Below are 23,048 nucleotides of genomic sequence, written 5' to 3'. Positions count from 1 at the left end.
GGGTCTTTTTTTCCATTCAGAAGATGCTGCAAATTTCCATTAGGAAATGGAAATGGAGAGCAGCTTCTTCCCCTCAATGGGAACAATGGAATTCTCTATATTCAATGTTCAACATTAACCACAACGTCTTAAATTACTATAAACACAGAAACATGTAAAAGCTGTCTGCTCTATAGACTTCAGAATAGACAGAAAGGTCTTATAAACCGTGTTAAGTACATTTCATGTATCCTGTACTCAAACATTAAACTATTCCTTTTTTTTCTCCCTCTCTCCTACAGTGTCCTACAGTAATTTCTTCATCCCCACAATGAAGTTCTTGTGTGCTACTGTCTGAGAGAAGCCGCAGAAATGCTTTGGCGCAGGAGCCGGAGACGTCATGGATTCCTGAGTGTGTGGCTTTGCAGGAAAGCCCTGAGTCTCGACATGGACCGGCTCCAGGTTTCCATGGCAAAGGCGCACAAACAGGAGGAAACACTGAGGGAATCCCGTTATTTTACAGCATTGAAGCATTATAAACACCCAGAGCGGGGAAGGAAGCCGCTCTTGATACACAAGTAATCCTTATAGAGCTCTAGGAAGGGGGACTTCATACCAGACGCGCTGCTGTGGCTGGTGGGGCTGCGTGTTTCTCCAAGAGAAAAGGACTTTTGCGCGCCGCTGCTGTGTCGCAGCTTGAACTTTTCAAAGGTTTTTTATCCAACTTCTTTCAACTTCTTTCTTCAAACTGAAGAGAGCCACTTCTACTGTGACTTTTAGCGGAAAGTATTTTTTCTTTTTATTTATTTTTGCACTTTTTCTCCCAGATGTTTAGAGAGACTTGGAGGCTGGCACAGTACCACACCATGAGGTCGATGGATCAAGGTACTGCTGAAGTGTTGTGATTATCTGGTAATCAAACCATTTGATTTTTAATTGTTAGACTGTCCCTGGAGTGTTTTATCTGTCGTAATGTTAGCTGTAATGTCTCGTTTGAGGGATCTGTGTAACTGTTCAGAGAGAGATGGGATGTTGATGTTTGGAGAGAGACGCTTCTGCGCTTTAGTTGGTGCGTGCCTGGGCATCATCGGGAAACACCAAGACGCTGGAGGGGGGAGATGGAGCAATTTAAAACCAGCAGCAGCTCATAATGGTAGTTATTAATAAGGAAATGACTTATTTTTTCAGAGCAAAAGAGAAAAGCACGTTGGATATAGATGAATAGAGACTTTTAATGTAGACATAATGTCAACATTTAGAGTACAAAATGACATGAGTTTGTAATATGACAACAAAAAGTCACATTTTACATTTTCAAATCCCCTTGTGTGAGTATATTTAACATTACATTTAAATATCGCTAATGATTTTATCCACCGAGACCCACAATAAGGTATTGACCCAGGTTTTAAAATATATAATAACAATATTTAAAGATTCAAAAACGGTGCAAAATACAAGTTTCTGGTTGAATAACAGTTCTTCGGTAATGTTACGAGTTGTGTATCCTGTCCGATATTGTACAGTTTTGCCACGTGTTCCGGTTTATTTACATGTCCTGAGCTGACTTCACCATTAAATCCAACACGTTAAAAGTGATCAATGAGGTTTAATATGTACTTCTGTTTCTTTTGCTGACTGTGCATATATGCTATTCTAAGAGGAAGAAACGCCCTACTGCTGAGTCGTGCATAAAAACGGGATTCGTGCATTTTTTATGAAGTCTAAAAAAAAAAAGGATCCAGATGTTAATTAAATTAATGAAATCCAATCCAGTGAGGGAACCTGGTTAATGCCATATGTACACACACCTGAATGACAACCCAGTTAGAGTGGACGGTTGAACGTCAGGTGCTCCCTGCTGTGTCACTGTCACGTGTCAGACACCCGGGGGCAGCACAGTCTGTCAAACCTCACAGGGATCACTTTGACTGGGGCAGGCCATTCATCTCTGCGAAGCTGTGTGTTTGTTTTCTTCCTTCTCGACGCATCAAAGCAGAGGCGTGATCAGACACACACCGACAGATGAACTCGACCATTCTGCACTGAGTGTGAAAACAGACCCGCCTTGGCTGAAAATAACGTGGCAGAAACAGGAAACCTGAACGCATCATCTCCTGCAGGCTCACCGATGCATCATTTGACACTTGAACAGGTTCCCCAAATCCACCTCAGCGCCGCAACAACTCAAAGTCTGTCGCTTCGCCTGAACTCTGAGGATTCGTGAGGAAAACACTGAGACAGATGACCTCTTTTTACGACGACAAAGACTTGGCGGAAGATCTCAGTGGAGTTAACTGTCCTGATGAGGATTTGGAGTTTGAGTACTTGTTTGAATATGAACCACCTTGCAGCGGCTTTGCTGCGGGAGATCAAGGTTTGTCCGGGGCTTTATTTGGCAACCACTCCTTAATCTGTGTTGGTTATTTGTTTGCTCATAATTATGTCTGGCATGTGAGGCTTATTCATGTGGCTAAAAATAAAAACAGGAAGTAAATTTGACTTGCTACTGGGTGATGGTTCGGAGAAAATGTCAACATGAAGAGTTTGTTTCAGCAGAACAATGTGTGTGTTTTGCTTTTTAAAATAACAAGATCTCTGTCAACAGGTGAAGTTATCTGTATCATTCACAAAGGTTCAATGATCGAGAAGCATTTCTGTATTGGAAAAAGGGAAATATATCTGATGATTTTCAAACGTGTGGTTTGTAATGATTTTCCATCTTCCCTCCCTTGCAGATGACCCCAACCTCACATCTCACAAAATCTTCAGCCCAGAGTCTGAGCAGGCCTTCCCTCTGCAGGACACCTCGCCTTACGGCATCAAGTCCTGCAGCCCCTCCTACAGCAACCACAACAACACAGAGGTTCTCTCGGGATATGAGAACCAGGAGGCCAGACACTACCTGGACGGTACCCGGCCTGCAGGCCTGGCACTGAGCCCGCGCATCGAGATCACCCCATCCCGCGAGCACTACAACTATGTCCTGGACTCCCTGCAGAACCAGAACCTGAACATCAGCCCCAGACCCACCCTCACCGTGCCTGGCCATGACAGCCTTGCCTACCGTGAGCCTCAGTGCCTGAGTCCAGCCAGCAGCAACTCCTCCACCAGCTGGCACTCTGAGAGTTATTCCCCCTGGGCATCCCCCTGTGTCTCCCCCAGCAGTGGCCAGAACCCCGCAGACCTGTGCCCCATATTACGGAACATCCACACTGGCTCCCCCCGCACCTCCCCGGGAACCTCACCCCGCACCAGCCTAGCCGAGGACGGCTGCCTGGGAACCCGCTCGCCCTCCTCCAGACCCGGCTCCCGCTCCACCTCCCCGCAGGGCAAACGCACCTACGACATGTACAGGAACCCGGGCCTGGTCCTCGGGCACCGCTCCCGCAGTCCCTCCCCCCACAGCGTCCATGAAGATCACAATATAGGCGCCCACTATACACACAGCAGCCTGGCCGAGGCCATGAATGGTTTTGGCACCGGCCAGCCAGGCCTCATGCCCACTAAAATAGTCAAGACATCCAACCAGGTTTACACTCTATACCCAGAGAACCACGCAGAAGGGAACTACCTGGTCTCATGTGACCAGGACCTAAAAAACAAACCTGCTACAGAGCCTTTCTTTGTTATCCCCCCAATCTGGTCCAAGCCGCTGGTTCCCAGCATCTGCAGGTAAATCAGGATGAAGGCCGGGACAAAAGATACGTTCCCATCTTCTAAGCTGCATAACTTTATTGATATTGTTTTTCTATCCTTATTCTGTAGCATCCCTGCTGCTTCCCTCCCGCCGCTGGAATGGCCGATGCCCAGACGCACAGACCAGTATGAACTCCACATCGAGGTGCAGCCCAAACCCCACCACAGAGCTCACTATGAGACGGAGGGAAGCAGGGGTGCAGTCAAAGCCCCCACAGGAGGACACCCTGTTGTGCAGGTATGACCAAAAACTGGGTTCAATGAACAAAGTACTTGATATTCTTTATATCAGAGCCAAATATGCATTTTAAACTGCAGTTTGAAGTGTTGAATGGCCATATGAAAGCATGCTGTCAGGCTGGTTCATTAAATTACAGTAGCCTTCCAGTGTGTGAGCCTCAGGCAGCGCTGTGTGTAATGGTATTTCCTACTCATTATGCACTCAGCGGTGGTGGCGCTATTGCCCAGGGCCAGCTGTATGAAAATGACTTTATGTGAGTTACTCTCATAACGCCTTAACTTTTTCAAACTTTCTAAAAAACAATCTTACAGTTAACCACAAACATGTGACACAATGTAACCACCCAGCAGTTTCATGAAAACCCTCACAATTGAAGTCAGGTCAGTGAGCAACACACGCTTTTTTTATCCTGCTTTGCAGCTTAAAATAGTTTTCTGTTGTGCACCCCCGCCCCCATGAACACAAACAGGTCTGTGTTCATGTTGTCCCTGACTTCCTCTTACACACTGGTTTGTTGACTGTGTGGGTCTCGTATTAGGAAGCGGACTCAAAGCGTTGTAACACTCTCTGGACGCGTGTAAAAGCAAATGAATAGTGCCTGTGGTTAGGATAATTGTAGATCAGGAAATGTGGTAATATTACTCTCCCAGTCACAACATTTAAAACCAAACCCAGCATGTTATATGCTGCATGGTCCAAGAATAGGTTCCCTGTGTTACTGTGGCAATATGTCCAGGCTCTTTTGTTGGTTATAGTTAAGACATGGTGGAATAAAAGCTTCTCCTGCATCTTTTCCATTTTCTGTCCATCCCAACAGCCTCACCCTGAGGTCAGTTCTGCCTGGTTTGCCCGGCCAATCAGATGGTCAGGCCTGAGTAGCCACGGCCGCCCTCCTTCACTTCGTCTTTCCCTTCCTCCTCTCCTCCTCTCCTCCTTCACTCCTCGTGTTTTTCCTTCTTTATCCCTCCTTCTCGCTCTGAGCCCCGTACCCTCCACTTTACTTTTCCTACGCTGCTTTCTGTCATGACTCACTGCTCCTGTACTGCCATGACAACAGGCCGACTGCTCACATGGCCTGTTGAGTGTTTGCAGGCAGCTTCCTCTGTTTTACTGTGTGTGTGTGTGTGTGTGTGTGTGTGTGTGTGTGTGTGTGTGTGTGTGTGTGTGTGTGTGTGTGTGTGTGTGTGTGTGTGTGTGTGTGTGTGTGTGTGTGTGTGTGTGTGTGTGTGTGTGTGTGTGTGTGTGTGTGTGTGTGTGTGTGTGTGTGTGTGTGTGTGTGTGTGTGTGTGTGAGCTCCCTTGACATAGAGCCACATGCTCATTCATGTTGCCATAGCTCCTGCTCACATCCAGCAGCTGCTGTGAGCCTGTCAGCTACATCCACTCAGAGAATCATCTCTGAAATGTGGTTGATGTGCGCACCGTTTGTAGTTTTTGAACTACATTAAAGCAACATAAGGTAGATCAATGCCCCCATAGATATAGATTGCAAATCACTCATACACCTCTGTCATAAATATGGAAGCATTTGTTAAGATTAAATTCCTTATTTTTCAAAAACCGTAACAACTTTGATAAAGTGCAACCAGACGAGACATTGCAAGTTAGCTCAAATTGCTAACCTGATTCAGCAGCTTGCCCACCTGGCTCTGGTTTGGACAGGCCTGAAATCCCTCCAACCCCCACAACTTATTGCCACTGTGCTAGCGATGTAAAGAATACCAATACTTCCAGTGTTAGCATAACGGCTAACTGAGCACACAGCTAACTAGCTGATAGCGGCTACTGTAAGCGGCAGTTCTCGGTGACCGTTACTTTAGCAACAAGAGCTTTCTGTCCATCAGGACACTCTGTGAATAAGAAAGTTGAGGTAGAGCAGCTGGACGACGTCAGAAAGAAGATCAGAATCAGTTTTTCTATGAAGTACCCCAAAGCTTTATGTCATTTTCCTGGAAGATTGTACGAACTGCTCACCAAAGTTACATAGCACATAATCTGTTATTTAAGGTAAAATAGTGCTGCTTTAAAACAAACAGCCAATAAGATTAATAGAATGAAATGGGAAATGATGTAGACTTAAACTTGGATTTTAAATACACTGTGCTTACTGCAGCAACCTTTTCTATTTTTAGAATACACCGGCTAATTTCTTTTTCCCCTTTTGTGTTTGTTCCGCACTTCTGCAACCACTTGATGTATATATTCAGTGATAAAGGTTATGCGCTACACTGTTTGCACAAAAACAGCATTTAGATGCATGTTGATGCTTTGTGGTTTTTGCAGGTTTCCTCAGGAGGCACTTTCAAGTTAAAAGTGACGTCTCTATCGCCTCCTGTCTGGCTCGCTAACTATCCCCATCTCACAGCTTCACCTATCTGATTACTTTATAATTAATGTGTCTTTTAGGCTGATTGTTCATGACAGTGTCAGTCAGTGCTAAATCCTTTCTCCAGGTGAGAAAGCACTAGAACACAAGGCTGTAGGAAGTGACTCTCTGCTGGTTCCCGTTCAAGGCTGCAGACTCGTGCTTTTCCACGTGGGTCTGACACTGATTAGCCACCTCTGGGGGAAATCAACATCTGGAAAGCCAGAGTTGGAACACAGCCAGTTGAAAGCAACTCAAAGATTACCTCCGCACTGTATCTCTGTGTCATCCCCTCGTAGCGGACGCTTTTAGTGATTTATAATTGTTTTTAATGCCTGCAGTTACATGGCTACAGAGGCAAGGAGCCACTTGGCCTGCAGATCTTCATTGGAACAGCAGATGAGCGCATCCTCAAGCCACACGCCTTTTACCAAGTGCACCGCATCACTGGGAAGACGGTCACCACCACCAGCTATGAGAAAGTTATCCACGGCACCAAAGTCCTTGAGATCCCACTGGAGCCAAAAAACAACATGAAAGCAATGTGAGAATACAATCATTTCAGAATGTCTTCACGTCCTTCCATTCAAACTCCTTTTTAAGAATACCTTTTCGTTTCTCTGTTTTGCTTACAAATCCATCCCTTTCTCGCAGAATCGACTGTGCAGGGATCCTGAAGCTCAGGAATGCCGACATCGAGCTGAGGAAGGGCGAGACGGACGTCGGTCGGAAAAATACCCGTGTTCGTCTTGTGTTTCGCGTGCACATACCTCAACCCGGAGGACAGCACGTCTCTCTCCAAGTGGCCTCGCATCCCATCGAGTGCTGTAAGCAGCGTCACATTAAACACTTTAAATACATGCTTCTTTTAACCTCAAAAATAGTTGAATACAGTGAAGGCTTTATGGATTCCCAACATATGCTTCATGCTGATGTTTTTATCAGTTAACAAAACTTTATAAACATCATAAAAAAGGAGCCTGAATTTAAATGAGTCCAGAGTCCTGCACACAAAGATGTCTTTATGAAAATCATGGCTCCTATCCAGGAGGTGGGCGCTGCGTGTTTCAGTGTCTGTATGTGCGCAGTAGTAAAATGTGTGTTTGGGTACATCAGTGCATGTGTACACAGTGTTATTAAAGCACCTGGTGTAATCAAATCTCAAACAAGAAGGGCCTTTTTATCTCGCCTTGATTAACACCCTGGTCAAGCATTCATTATATGGGGCTGGGTGCAATATGCTCCTGTCATTGTTAAAAACCATGATGCTATATGATATCATTTTGTCATCAGTGTTTCCCGATCACAGAAAAGGACAGAGCGATAGTTATTACCCGTCTGTCTCAGTATGAAGTTCAAAACAATGGCCGTCACGCGTAGCTTGCAGACGCACGTCTGTCAGGCCTGTTGATGTTGTCTGTGTTTTGTCCACTTGTGATGCAGTAAGGCTCAAAAAGTCACGCTCAAAGTTCACGGGGTGGTTTTTCGACAGCACAGCTCGCCTCAGTGAGTGTGGAGTTTCAGCTGAACTAATGGGTGATGATAACATGAGAGAGCAGCACTGACATTAACCCCTTAATATACCTGCACCATGAAATAGAAATACAGTATTGGATGCATCTTTTTATTCACATTTCACAATAATTCAGACATATTTGGCATCTTTGGACACTTTGCATCTTTTGAGAATGTACAAAATGTGATTGCATAGCATTAATTGACTTAATATCTTACACAATTTGAATCATCACTACAGTAGGAAGTATTTATTGCCGGATTAGCTTATCAGATTGCATCAGACTGTTAGTTGTTCCTCTTATGAAACTGTGCAGCACTTTACTGTATGTAAACCAAAGATCAGTACAGGAAATACTCTCGTTGGGTTGGTTTTTTACTATTAATGCTTTAAGAAATTGCTCAAAATGAATGAAATCAAGTAGTTGGCAATTGTTCTTATGTCAATTAACGACTTTACTCTTGTTAAGTAGAGAAAATCCGAAAATACTCACTTTGGATAAATTGAAAAGAAGATTTTCTGCCCATTTTCACTATTTTTGCTTTAAACAAAAGTCTAAAACAATAAATGAAGTCAAATAGTTGCCAATTATCTTCTGCCAATTGTCAAGTTAGTTTCTGTATGCCGTTTGAAGCTAGTTAAAGCTTAATGGTCTCTTAATGTGCATGACAGCAGATAGACGGTAAATGTAACACCCGCCCCTCTGTGTCCCTGCAGCCCAGCGCTCGGCTCATGAGCTTCCCATGGTTGAGAAGCAGGACCTGGACAGCTGCTCCGTGCTCGGAGGCCAGCAGATGATCCTGACCGGGCAGAACTTCAGCTCCGATTCCAAGGTCATCTTTTTGGAAAAAACCCAGGGTGAGTGGCATCCAATCCCATCATCACATTTTCCCAGGGATTTCCCATTCTCAAATAACTGTTTTTAATAGTTTCTTTTGGTGACAATAAAGACATACTGTACATTGCCGGGAAATCTGTGACTGAATCTATAAAACCTTTACGGTCCTTGCATCTGTTAGTTCTGCTATTACACAACGCATTGTCACAGTAACACCACAACAGTAAGTGATAACAATGACTCATCGTGTCTGTGTAACACATTCACATTTAACCAGTATCATTGTATAGGATGGAGACACATGAGCTCTTTGCATGATTGAAATGATAACGCTGCTCGCTTCCTTTTGCAATTTTTCTTCCTCCCCGAGCGCCGCGATGTCTCATCTCTGTGCAGATGGGGCCTTTTGTCGTATGATTAATAGTTATGTGTCACATGACGTATCGTATGACAGCCCTGGTTGACACTGAAAGGATTTATTTTTATAAATGGCAGTGAAATCCATTTCCTTTTGAAATATTATGTAATATTTGGTTCTGTGGAAGTTGTGTTAAAATACTTGTGTGTGTGACTCACTGACTCCACAGCTGTCTGAGAGCTTAGTGTTTTTTACCTTCCTGTTGTCCTTGGGGGAAATTTGACACTTTCCCAAAGGGTTTTATATCAGTATAAGGGCATCTGTTGTCAGTTTTGTAAAATCATTCAACATTTTCTCAGTTTTTTACTCAGAAATTAGGTTTTATTTTGCATAAATGAGGTCTATTGAGTAAAACTTATAAGTGGTAATAAGTAGGAATAAAGTTGTCTTTATAGAATTGGATGATTATTTATACTTTATGCTTTGTAAAAAGTAAAACCAGGTGGACAGAAGTTGATAGGAAGACAACACAAGGGTTAAAAGCAGGTGCTCCACAGGCTACCCCAGCCTCTTTTCTCCGGGGTTCCCTGCCCCAGCGTTACGGCACTCCAAAGTAATGGATAGTACGACAGAGATGGAAAAATTAATCTTACGAGCAGGGATTGCCATTGTTTTGGAGGGTTTCTCTATGACACAAAGCTCTGGAGCAGTGCAGCTGTGAAATCCCTCTGAATGAGAGACAGCTGCCTCTGGCCGGAGCTCCTCTGGCCGGAGCTCCTTTGGCTGCGTTGCTCGGACAGGGAGGGTTTATACGGAGAGAAGGAAAAGCTTCCTCCGCCAAATCGAGTCGGCTTCGGGCGGCTTTCTCTCCTTTCCACCTCCAGAGAAAACCGGAGTCGGGGTATCCCTGAGAGTAGACTTGCAACAAAACGCAAACAAACACAAACGCCAAGAAAGCAGGAGTCATCAAGACGTGGAGAGAGTTGATCAGAAAAAATAAAGTTTAGGAAAAAACATTGGCAAGATGTGTGGAATCCCCCATTTCTCCTGCTGACTCATATATGCCATGTGTTTTTAATTCGACACAGGGTTTCCCACCTACGCTCACATTCAGCTCCCAGCAGCACATGTCGTGTCATGTGTCAGGGCATATGGAGTTTATATTAAGCAGCACATTTAGCTTTCTACTTTTCTACCTTAAATGGCAGCTCTAGTGTCATCTGAAGAGGTTTAATGTAACAATACATTAACTATGATCGTTAAAGAGCAGAAGCAGAGCAAATCCTGCACTTCCCATCACGTCCCAGCTAGTGTTAGGTTTCTGTCTGCGCTGCAGTGGAGAGCACACGGGTGGGAATTTCCCAAAAATGTATGACTGAAGGTGTGTTTTGGCTGTATGATGCTCACTTTCAGGATCACATTCGTATTCTGTGTCTCTACTGTGACATTCACATGCTTTAATGTTCAAAAAGCTCTTTATTGTTCTCATACTGCCTGTGCTGCAGCACCTCTTTTCACCCTCTGTCAGAAACCAGAGCCCAGTCTGCTCTGATTGGTTGGCTCTGTTGTGATTGGTCAACTGCTTAGAGATGTCCCACCCCTTAGCCTATCACGTCCAAACCCTTTGCAGACCATTATCATGCCCAGACGCCTATAAAACACACTACAGGGAAGGGAAACCCCCCCCAAACGCCTTAATCTAGAATAAGGTGGTTTCTAGATTGTTTGAGATAAGCATTTTCTAAATTTCCAGGCTACAGACTTGCAAAAGAACACCACCGTCTGCATGGGTGTCACTTTTTTCTGAAAGGACAAATAATATAACGTTTATGACAACTTCAATGCACACCTCGATCTAGTATCATACAGGATTTATACCCCGTCTAACACACTGTCCCACATCCACCGATAGTTCTCTGATTGAGATTTTCCCGTCAAACACACACACACACACACACACACACACACACACACACACACACACACACACACACACACACACACACACACACACACACACACACACACACTCTAATCAATTCACTCTGCATGTAGACCTATATCAAATAGTAGCATATCAACTTCCACCATATCACACATCCCGGCACGGAGGCTCCATGATACAATGGCTCAATGTTTGCAGAAAAAACAACCACTGGGTGACAAGGAATTACATAAACCTGCCGCCTGCCAAACAATATATTACATCATATCGACGTATACTTTCATATCTATAGGCGCCTACCGTAGGTGGTGAATAACATTTTACACCTTATCGCTTTGAACGGACAAACTGTTCGATGGATGGATGGATGGATGGATGGATGGATGGATGGATGGATGGATGGATAGATGGATGGATGGATGGATGGATGGATGGATGGATGGATGGATGGGGGACATTTCTTCATTACAGCAGCATAAAAACAAGGCAAATAAGTGTGGAATATTGAATAGAATAAATGTAGAATGTCCAGTATGGTGTAAGTGCAGTTATCACAGTGAGAGTTATCTGTCAGCCAGAGGTGAATAAACATGTTACATGCTATTTTTTAGAACACTTTTAACAAATGAAACCTTTTTAAAAACTGCTGGGGACATGCCTAAGTGACACATATTTCATTCAACCTTCCTTACTTAGCTGCAGATTTTAAAACCACATTATTTAAGACTCTTTTCTCTCTTCTCTTATTTCTAGACGGACAGCAAATCTGGGAAATGGAAGCAACGGTGGACAAAGACAAGAGCCAACCTGTATGTAGTAAACAAGTGTGATGTTGAATATTGCACAATACCTGTAAAACACACAGAGCGTGTCAGTTGACACGCTTGATTCTATCTAAAAGGTCAGTTTGAACTATAACAGAGCATTGTCTTGTCTGGCAGAGTATGCTGTTCGTGGAGGTGCCATCCTATCAGGACTCGTCTGTCTGCCATCCTGTGAAAGTCAACTTCTACGTCATCAACGGCAAAAGGAAGCGCAGCCAGCCTCAGCACTTCGCTTACACACCACTGGCATGTAAGAATATTGCTCAGCCTCTTTGTGGCGTGCTTATATTACACTGTGGGAACGTTAATGTAAAGTGTAAAGGTATTATTAATTATTGCTTTGAGTAAATGGAAAATCGAAGCGGGGAATACCAGGGTTGGGAGGGTTACTCAAACCTAATCTAAGTATCACCGTATAAAAGTAACCTGATTACTTTTCGTTCCGATTTAATATCAAATAAATACAAGAGAAAATAAATAATTAATTGTAATTAAATTAAATGTTCACCTACTGAATTAAGATAAGAACAAATGAACCAAAGAGACCAAGAACCATAAAGCAGATTCAGGCAGCAGGTGTATAGATTTAAACTATAAAAAGGAGGATAGTTGTCTAAGCATAAAAACTAATTCAGGCAGCACTTCCTTTTCCAAATGAAGCAACAAGTGAAAGCATTTTAGTTTTTTAGAATAATATGTCATTCTTTATTTTAAAGTGTATGGTAATCCTGCTAGAAATCCACATTTTTGTTACAGTAATCTGATTACATATCCTTTTATGTAACTGTAAAGGCATACAGTTTTGTATTCTGATTACCTACTTGTAGTCCTCCACAGTATACTGACTTCCAGGCATCTGTTTGATCTCTTTCTTCTTCCTCTCAGCTCCATCCATCAAGACAGAGCCCCTCGATGAGTATGAAGCAGACCACATGGGTTTTGCCATGCCTCAGATCCTGGGTTTATCCCCGCATTCCTACTACCACAACCCACGCAACGCGCTCCATCCGGACAACGGCCTGGTCTCCAGCATGGCCTCCTGCCAGCGCCTCAGCTCCAGCCTCCCCAACCAGGACGCTCGTTTCCAGCAGCAGAGCCCGGCCATCGTGTTTTCCCGCGGGGGGAAGAGTCTGAGCGGCAGTCCCGGCCTCTACCAGCAGACGGGAGGGATGATGCCTGACCCCCACCGCTCGGTGCTGGTCCACACGGGCTCCCCTGTGGGTCCCATCAGTGTCGGCCAGCCCTCCATCATCCAGTTCTCCCCCACCAACCACCAAGTGCTTCGGGGAGGAGACCCCGAACCCCAGGAGATCATCTACTGCGACGGCTACTCTCCACAAGCAGCAGCCGCACAGTCACCCACTCCCCCCCAGGTGACCCAACCTCAGCATTACTCCACCGTGATCCAGCAGCAGCCCTTGGTGCAGAAAGGGCAGCAGAAGGGCCGCGATCCGCCCGGCACGGGGCAGATAGAGGCTCCAGGGGACGGGCAGCGGAGGGTGACGGTCAAAGAGGAGAACCTGGACCAGGCCTACCTAGATGATGGTGAGTGTAAGTTAATGCTTTCATACTCTGTGCGAGTGGTGCGTTGTGTGTGTCTTAGAGTTGGAAGAGGTACTTGGGTCTTGTACTCGAGTAAAAGTAGAAGTAGGAATACTCTGTTACAAGTAAAAGTCCTGCAATCAAAATGTTACTGAGTGAAAGTATAAAAGTATTAGCAACAACATACACTTAAAGTACCAAAAGTAAAAGTACTTATCATGCTCCATTTCAGAATAATATATGATATGTTTAGATTATAATTATTCATGCATCAAAGCTGGGAAAGGTGCAGCTAGTTTGAATGACTTTGTACAAATCATTAAACTAAATCTGCAAAGCAACTAAAGGTATTAAATACAATTAATGGAGTAAATGTAAACAATTTACCTCTAAATTACTTTGGGGTAGAAGTATAAAGTAGCAACAAATATAAATACTCAAGTAAATTACCTCAAAACTTAAGAAGTATACTTTGGTAAATCCACTTGGTTACTTTACATCCCTGGTCGTTATCAGCCAAGGCAGACAAGTGATGGATCGGTGCAGTTCCCTTTTTTGACCCGCCATCAGAGATTTGACGATTCCTAAGAACAATTCAAGGATATTTACAATAAGATCTGCGTGCTATAGTATCCCTCTGAACAAAGCAAACAGAAAAAGGCCTCGTACTGTTAAAACAATCCTCCCTAGGAGGTGTAATTATGTTCCACTCAAGGTGGAAATAACAGGGATTATGAGTCATGTGTTTATACTTACTCTTGTCAACCCCATTACCCTCTGACAGAATTAATGTCAGGCCACATCCAGCAGCAGGCAGGAGGTTGGACGTCTTCCTCACTTTGGAGTTAAAGGTGCTTCAAACTGTATTGTTTTACAGTAATAATCACTCTCTGTGTGTGTGTGTGTGTGTGTGTGTGTGTGTGTGTGTGTGTGTGTGTGTGTGTGTGTGTGTGTGTGTGTGTGTGTGTGTGTGTGTGTGTGTGTGTGTGTGTGTGTGTGTGTGTGTGTGTGTGTGTGTGTGTGTGTGTGTGTGTGTGTGTGTGTGTGTGTGTGTGTGTGTGTGTGTGTGTGTGTGTGTGTGTGTGTGTGTGTGTGTGTGTGTGTGTGTGTGTGTGTGGTCGGTCAGGTAAGGTTTAAATGCAGATTGAGGTTGTCACCACATTGCTCCGCTCGGCAGCGTTCGCTCTGTCGGTCGCAGGGGTTTGTCTGGCAGCGCCACACATCAGGAAATTGGCTTTTTTCTCTCTCTCGCATTAAAGACAGAGAGCAGGGGGAGAAGAAAAATGTCACTCTCCTGACCGCCTGGACATGTTGACACTGTTATGAAGTGAAAAACAACCTCCATGGCAACCATTGTCAAACAGTGGAACGGGCTGCCTGGGAGAGCTGGGGAAAGCCTCTTTGTTTGTTATAGTTGGCCGGGGCTTCTCCTTGGCCTTACGCCCCTCGATTCAGTGAGGGGAACCCACCAGAGGATTAGCTTTTTTTCCGACTGCAGGATTCTGCCAATCTGGCACAAGAAATTCCTATTTGCAGCTGCTCCCCTTCAGAAATCCAGCCTGATCCCTGTAAGATAGCGGGAGGGTGGAGGGCAGTTCGCAGGAAAAGGGAAGTGTGTGTGTGTGTGTGTGTGTGTGTGTGTGTGTGTGTGTGTGTGTGTGTGTGTGTGTGTGTGTGTGTGTGTGTGTGTGTGTGTGTGTGTGTGTGTGTGTGTGTGTGTGTGTGTGTGTGTGTGTGTGTGTGTGTGTGTGTGTGTGTGTGTGTGTGTGTGTGTGTGTGTGTGTGTGTGTGTGTGTGCGTGTGCGTGTGTTTTTCAATGGAAAAACTGAAACGAAGAAAAAGAGGCAGCAATGGAATTTGTGTTTTTTGGATAGAACTTGCAGGGTTTCCCTCCGCAGTAAACAGCAACAGGGCTGTGGGTTCGTGAATTAACACGGAGTCCGAGGAACAGTCAAACCCGGCCTCCTGTTTGATCCTCCCACCATCAAAAGTTGATGAAGGCCAGTCTGCTTCCCAGAGTGCCTCTGCATCTTTCTTCAATTTCAGATTTTATTTTAAATACCACATTACCCTCTCTCTGGAAATCTCATAAAAATCATATTGCAGAATTAGCAGTAACTTCATTTTAATTGCCCTATTTTATCCCAGAACTGCAATTTTATTATCCTAAGCTACAATAGGATGATTGCCACATCTATAATACCAGATATGTAATTTATGATGCATGAAATGGGCCTTATTATACACATTGTTTATAATAGGGCCCTCTTTGACATGTCTCCATGCTTTAATGTTCAAAAGGTCTTTATTTTTCTCACACTGCCTGTGCTGCAGCACCTCTTTTCAGTCTGCTCTGATTGGTTAGCTGGAGGGCTCTGTTTTGATTGGTCAACCGCTTACAGATGTCCCACCCCTTAGCCAATCAATTACTATTTATTTTTGCCCCTGTTTATTCTCGTAAAGGTGATAATCCACCCACCCACCTCATGGTAGCGTTTCATTTTAAGGAGGAAAAAGAGGGGGGACTTCCCGATATTCAAAACTATTTTTTTAAAACAAATGGTGTGAAGATAAGTGGTGTGTAAAAATCCCCTCTGTATTTGCTTGCATGGTGTCGAAATATGATCTTCACCACAAAACAATCATTCAAGTGTGGACCATCAGACGTTTCACCAAAGTGAGATGTCAACATTACTCATCGAGACATGTGTTTCAGTTTGTAGTCATTTTAGAAACAGGGGTGATGCCACATCCTGGTATCGTCACAGTGTTGTGGTCGATAACTGTCACATCTGAACATGCCTAAAGTGTGTCAACTTGAGGGAAAAGTGTTAAATGATAGTCAGGTATTTTCATTTTGTGCCAAAGCTTGACTCCCACACAGTCTGTCATCCTGCCTCACACAAATTCCCATGCCTCATGTTGGTGCTCAAACAAGCAGAAATCGGTTGGTGGATAACTAAATTCAACTATCTGTTGAAACTAAGAACAATGCCTGTATGAACTTGCCTTACCGGTAGACTACAAAGGTCAAGAATGTCTCACAGATTTCACTGCATGTCACACAGTTTGTTAAAGAGCCACTGGACTGGTCTACAAAGGCAGAGAGTGACAGATTTAGTAGGTGTGGAATAAAGCCCAGAGGCAGTGGAGCAGGTGAAATTGTTCCAGCAGGTAGAGATCAGTGCAGGAGAGATAAAGCACACAGCAACAGCCTGGCGGCCACTCATTAGTCTCAGCTCACTTACAACCCATTTGAAAGGCTTGATCAAATACCCAACTCAGCCGTATCCAGACGGTGCTTCAACCGAAGTGATGAGCGCATGACGACTGCTTTGTTGTTGTTTTTTCCTTTACAGAGTGCGAGTTATTCAAGTTTTCAAGTAAGCCTCTCAAAAATATTGTAAAGCATTTTATGCCTGTCCATTAGTTAAGTGTAGGATTCATCAGTGTCTGTGATTGCTCCCACACTCCGTACTGGGAAGCGATCTTCGTTAAAACGCAATTACACTGTAGGAAAAGGAGGTCCGAGTCCACAGTCTTTGGATACAACTAAACAGAGAGTCTGCAGCCACACTACAAGCTCTGTAGTGCATGCTGATAATGTTCCCCCATACCTTGTTCACCATCTCTGTTTAGCATGTAAGCTAGCACAGAAGAGTAAGTATTAGAAGCATATCAAAGTATGAGATACATGGAGATGCTGACCCTTTGAATGTTGGCACTAAATTAAATAGTCAGTTACCTAAAAAAAAAAGATGATGATTCATCCTGAGAAAACATCCCTGTCTTCCAAGACTTCAGTAATAACAAAACTAAAATGTCAACGTCATGGTTAGATCAATAAAGGTCAGAGTCTAATTTAAGTCATTCAAATGTATTGATGTGGACTATGAAAACCGGTACAAAAGGTCATGGCATTTATCTTTGTAATTGTTTCAGTATGTTATGTGGTGAACCTGCTAACCAACCAACATACCAAGACATTGCCTTCCATCAAATTCATGATACTAGCATGTGTAGGTATCCAAAAACTAATTTGAAGCAGTCTGGGTAAATCAAATCTTGTATGCTGGTTTTCTCTGTGACAAATGATCTCTTAGTGTTTCCATAGTCGATGTTGCTAATCACGACTTGGCAATGACTAGTTGACTGAGACTAGATTATTTTGAAATTGAGAATGTGTGTATGCACATAGAGGCTGAAATGTTCATGCGAAAAATAGGAACAATGGCAACCAATAACTGTCTCACTGTACAAGTGAGTGTGTGAAAGCATTGTTCGAAGACAGACAATGAAAAAGGTGAGCACTGACACACCGGGTTTGTGGTTAAATGGTTGGTTAGCTGTCAGTCCACTCACTCTACTCTCGCTTTCCTCTCTATGGTTTTCATATTCGCGCTGCAGTACGATCCCTCAGCAGACATGAATGTACTTTACTCCGTTCTTCACACAAATGCTGTTTGTATCCTGTATTAACATGCAAATACTTGCAGACACACACACACACACACACACACACACACACACACACACACACACACACACACACACACACACACACACACACACACACACACACACACACACATTGAAGGTTGCAGCAGGCAGTGTGCAGGGACTGAGTCAGCTACTGTACAGGGTGTCTCTCCTCTCTCTCCTCTCACAGTCGGTCGGTAAACAGTGCAGCTCATTGGTGCAGAACTCAGGAGCCAGACACTCACCTATTGAACAGACTAGTCCGAGTGTTCCCCGGGCCAGCCTCAAATAGCCGCTCCGTGCCAACCCTTCATTAGATTCAGTAAAGCCCCAGTGTATGTTGCCCCAGTGCGGCGCTCCTGCTGCTTCTCTAAGCTTGTTTTATGCTCAGGAAAAATTCTGTGGCACCTTTGGGGATATGAACGTTTCTTTAAGGCATTAGGTGTCAGAGGGAATTCCACTACAGACTAAAATAAACACGGACACTGATGTTGTGACGACAGCATAGCACCCAGTTTGGCTGCTCCTGCAGTTTTACAAAACCCTCAGATGCTGCTCCGGCTATAAACTGCCCAGTGTGTTGAGCTGCTGTAACGGGTTGTTTCTCTTTCACATCTGTAAATAATCAGATGGAGAAAAAAGACGGACAAAGATTGGTTTGTTGGCTCGAAAAGGATATCTGTTTCATCGCTTCGACTGATTTCACAACACTTCGCTGCAGTTGCGGCTGCTACTTCACCTCTTCAGTTATAAATAATGTGTTCTATTCGTTGATATCTTTCATTTACAGCTCCGAGCTTCTAGTCTCTAAATATTTCTGCGGTTATTTGTTCCACCAACCTATCGTCTGCTCAGAGAGATGGTGTTGTGTGGGTGAGCTTGTTTCCTATATCGTTTTACATGTGTTTTAATACTTGCACCCTTTGCCTTAGCTGCTATGTAAATCAGGGCTTTTAATAGAACTTCCACATGTCTAAAGTTATGCTAGCTGTACAATACAATGTTCCAGGTTAGCATTTAGCAACATTCGGTGTTCTGTAGGCCCTACTACTGTGGTTCAATTCACTCGCTATTAATCATCTTATTGTCTTAAGTATTTTATCATCTATTATTCATCCTGTTGAGTTGTGGGGAATGGTTTGACTTATTAACCCACCGACTAACAGATGAGAATATGAGGCTACAGCCAGCAGCAGTTAATTGGCTTAGCTAAGTTTAGCAAGATTCGAAACTTGTAAAACTGCCTGGTTGACCGTCCAAATGTTAGCCCTAGTTTCAAGTCTTAATGCTACGCTAAGCTAACTGGCTCTTGGCTTTAGTTTCATATTTAGCTTTCTCAGAGTTGTAGTTTTCTCATTATACTCCTGGCAAGAAAGCAAACAAGTATAACAGGGACAATGTGATTATAAAAAGAATTACACAACAAAATCGTGGCAAAATGTGTAGACTAATAACTTCTTTACAAATAGCTCAAGAACTAGCTGAATGACAAATGCTGATATTCATGTATTACCATGTTTTTATGTTGAATAACCCTATTCAACCAAAGTTGTTTGTAGCTTGTTGAAACCATGGTTATAATATCACAGACAAAAAATGCTCTGTAATCTCTTAGAAACAGTCAAAAAGCTCTTTTGGCCCACTTTGAAATACCTATATTACTCATCGACCCTAATGACTTCCCCGAGGCACAGTGGACACAGAGGCACCGGCCTATAATGTCTGAGAACGCGAGCGTACACACAGTAGACTTCCAGGCTTGTACTTCCCCAGATGAACACAGCAGCTCCACACACTCTGAATATCTGCAGAGGTGACATGTCACACATACCTGCCAATACCTGTTTGAATAAAGCAGAACTAGCTGTTGAAAGCGTGACTTTCTGACATTGTTCAAACAGAGGTGAGCAGACACTGATAGTAACACTTCCTCTTCCTGTTACCGCTTAGATATTAGTGGTCACTTCCACACATACACAGCAACGCTTTAAATAGTGACATGGTAGCAGTAATTGAGAATGCCAATACTGAAATGTAATGTTTTATCTTTTACTGAATTGCATCACCCAGGCTTCACGCCCCCCTTTGCACATAGTGGATCTATTTTTAGAACCATGACAGCGAAAGTTTCCATTTCAACCTCCTTCCACTTCTGTTGGTGTGTGTATACACACACTTTAATCATCCCAGCAACAGGCAGTAATCTCATACAGTATAGGCCCTCACATAGCTCTAGTGGTTACTCAACAGTATTGCAGCATTGTTCTGCAACAACTCCCAAAGATGTTAGGGAGACAACAATGCCTCTCTGTCCACCGAAATTCAGGATGAACTTAACCTTTACATTTTTACATAATTTGAGATGTTATTGTGAATGAATTGTATTGATCCTGTCATTGTCTAACACCCCTGTTTTTGTTTGCTTTACAGTGAATGAGATCATAAGAAAGGATCTGACGGGCGTTCAGGCCAGAGGGCAGACATAGAAGCAGGAAATGACAACACCCCCCTCCTCCTCGACACACACAGACAGATGCACACACACGTTCTTCAACCTTCCAGTGAGGTGACGCACATCCACAAACAATCAGACCTTCTCTTCCTCGTTTTCTGTACCCATAGAGATACAAATATCAGCTCCCGGCAGCTGTGTTTGCTTTGGATTTTTTTATTTTCCTGCAATAAACAGTTTAATTTGGCAAGAATTTATTTGGACTCACAACGTCTGCCACCCAGCAGGTTTCCAAAAAACGGATGAACAACAACGGGCGAATTTGCCTCATATTTTATTTTATTTTACGGGGAATAAAGAGATAAAATGAGGGGAATTAAATGTCTCCCCAGAATGCCTTAGCCATTCTGTCCGGGCAATAAACACCTGATTGCCTCCTACATGTTTGCCTAATACTAGTGAATGACTCTTATGTAGCAGCTGGTTTACATTTGTAGTGAACAAGTTGGTAAACGGCTTTAATCCATACCAAAAACGATATATCAAATATGACTTTTGCTAAAAATCCTTTTCATTCTTCTTGCACAGAGTGTGTGTTCCGTCTGTGTGTAACTCCATATGCAGTTTTACATGAAAACCTTGTCCAAAGCTTACATGCTGATCATCTCATTTTAAGTGCAGTTTTCTAATGGAAGTGAAGCGCACACTGCCTTAACCATAAACAAATGAAATATTGTGACACCTCCTAGTATGCACTGTTTTTTAAAAACAGGGGGTCAATGTTATAACTTTTTTATATAATATTTGTGAATAATGTGCCAGTTTATATGCGTAAAATATATATTGCATTATATTCAGGTTATAATGCCAAAGTGGCTTCACAGGGGCCTGCCATGCTACAGCAATAGCATGTAGCTTAACTTTTTTTAAATGGTTTGTTTGCTTACGTTCATTATTTTTCAGTCTTGCGTAGACAACGATTTTTAAATCTGACTAATGCAAGCTAAAGTGAGAAACTTTATTTTTGTCTATATTGTTTTTATGGATCATCAGTTGAAATCAAAATATCCCAAAGCTTATGCTGAGTGTATTGTTTTCTGTATAGTTGACATTTTGAGTATCCTTAACATCTAAAGCTACGTGCCTGCTTATGCAGAAACTTGCCAATGTAAAGAGCATTCGTATTTTCTGTAATGGTCATTATACTTTATACACACTGTCAGCACAGTAGGGAGACGGTGTGTATAAATCACGTGCTGATACAGCTCGGTTTGTTAAAAAAAGAGTGTATTTTAATAGATTATTTTTCTAACATTTCACTGAGTGAATTGGAGTACATTGAAATTGCCAAGTGCTATTTTCTATTGTAAAAAAATGTTGAAAATGAATGAAAACATATGGAAATGTAATCTTAAAGAAGAGAATAAATTGTAAGACTGAATCTATTTTTTTTTAATGGAACTATTGGAAAGAAAAATTAAACAAGAATTGATTTTGTAATATTATTAAAGCTAATATTGATTTATAAATGATATTTCTTATTGAGCCAGTGCATTTGACATTTCTTGAATGTAATCTTTATCAAATAATTTTTCCCCTTTTCTGTAAATATTACAAATTGAGTAAATAGAAATAAACTGTTGTCTGTCAAGTATTTTACATGTTGTTGTGTTAATAATAAACACAATGTTATAGTTATCATCATTCTTTTTTATTTGTTTTATCACGATGCAAAACCTAAAACTTTCATAGTTTTTATTTTTGTTTAGTCATTTGTTATAATTTTATAGTCTTTAGAGAAATCATTGTTAATGAAATCCTTTTTTTTTAATACTGTTTTATTTTGTGTGTTCATAGTTATCATGTATTGGTTTCATTTTGAGTCTGTACTGGACTTCGTGCCTTCTTAAAAAATCTGTTTTTTGCTATTTTTGTACCCGTAAAAAGTAGCAATAAATAACAACCGTATACATCACGATTGTCTTTGTTTTAATGGAACCCCTATTCTGCTCATTTTCAGGTTCATATTTGTATGTTGTGTCTCCACTGGGACATGTCTCCATGCTTTAATGTTCAAAAAGCTCTTTATTTTTCTCATCCTGCCTGTGCTGCAGCACCTCTTTTCACCCTCTGTCTGAAACCAGAGCCCAGTCTGCTCTGATTGGTTAGCTGGCCGGCTCTGATGTGATTGGTCAACCTCTTAGAGATGTCCCGCCACTTAGCCTATCATGTAGAATGAGCTTAAGCCAATAGGAGCAAGATTGATACACAGTGATGTCACTTACAGGAGTAAACAAAGGAGTAAACAAAGGAGTCCAAGGGAGGCGTTTCAGGCAGGAGGGGGGAGTGTGTGGGAGAGAAACTTTGGGATTATAGCCTTTGTAGACCATTTACAAGCACAACAAACTTATATAACACACTACAGGAAAGGGAAAACCCCAAAAAGCATACATGGGCCCCTTTTATTTATGTGTCCTTTGCATTTTCTGTCATGAATGCATGGAAGTCAAACATGCATTTATTTCCTGAGCCCAGAACATTTGGCGTTTTCAGATAATACTGAGGGTGTGTGTGCAGCTCAGAGGTGTCTCTTCCCTCTCTATGCTCTATTATGAGAGGAAAATTGAAAAGTAGCAGACCCACAGTAGACACTGACTCATCACCAGCTCCTGAGCAGACAGACTGATGGAAAAATCAACATGTTTCTTCATATTTTCTATAATTTGACATAAAACAAAATAGCCTGAACTTAAAAGTTTAAATTGCTAACATGATTTGCCATTTACATAAACACACATATCTGTGTACAGT

The 23,048-nt window shown here is 42.7% G+C and overlaps 1 protein-coding gene across 4 annotated transcripts; it reads left to right on the top strand.

Moving 5' to 3' along the window:
* The first annotated feature begins 293 nt into the window (after positions 1 to 293).
* On the top strand, positions 294 to 22,215 carry nfatc2a (nuclear factor of activated T cells 2a). Of its 4 annotated transcripts, XM_063889777.1 has the most exons (12): positions 294 to 690; positions 807 to 864; positions 2,718 to 3,654; positions 3,748 to 3,916; positions 6,625 to 6,827; positions 6,938 to 7,110; positions 8,517 to 8,657; positions 11,694 to 11,749; positions 11,882 to 12,014; positions 12,650 to 13,309; positions 14,091 to 14,157; positions 20,216 to 22,215. In XM_063889777.1, the coding sequence occupies exons 2-11, from the start codon at positions 807 to 809 to the stop codon at positions 14,153 to 14,155; spliced, it is 2,595 nt and encodes an 864-aa protein (XP_063745847.1). In that variant the 5' UTR covers positions 294 to 690; the 3' UTR covers positions 14,156 to 14,157; positions 20,216 to 22,215. The 4 variants fall into 4 exon arrangements, with proteins under 4 accessions (XP_063745847.1, XP_063745821.1, XP_063745831.1 ...); XM_063889751.1 differs by lacking the exons at positions 294 to 690; positions 807 to 864 and adding an exon at positions 1,866 to 2,356; XM_063889761.1 differs by lacking the exons at positions 294 to 690; positions 807 to 864; positions 14,091 to 14,157 and adding an exon at positions 1,866 to 2,356 and having other exon boundaries at positions 12,650 to 13,315.
* Positions 22,216 to 23,048: the final 833 nt, after the last annotated feature.

The sequence above is a fragment of the Eleginops maclovinus genome, chromosome 1 (genome assembly GCF_036324505.1).
Source record: "Eleginops maclovinus isolate JMC-PN-2008 ecotype Puerto Natales chromosome 1, JC_Emac_rtc_rv5, whole genome shotgun sequence".
NCBI lineage: Eukaryota > Metazoa > Chordata > Actinopteri > Perciformes > Eleginopidae > Eleginops > Eleginops maclovinus.
Note: the sequence above shows the minus strand (reverse complement) of the source record. Positions and strands in the feature narration are given on the sequence as shown.

What these genes read in the sequence shown, in the direction of transcription:
- nfatc2a (XM_063889751.1), top strand. Translation starts at nt 2,224, where the DNA reads ATGACCTCTTTTTACGACGACAAAGACTTGGCGGAAGATCTCAGTGGA. An exon ending in ACAAAGACAAGAGCCAACCT is followed by an intron (nt 11,750 to 11,881) that starts GTATGTAGTAAA and finishes CTTGTCTGGCAG; the next exon opens with AGTATGCTGTTCGTGGAGGT. An exon ending in CGCTTACACACCACTGGCAT is followed by an intron (nt 12,015 to 12,649) that starts GTAAGAATATTG and finishes TCTTCCTCTCAG; the next exon opens with CTCCATCCATCAAGACAGAG.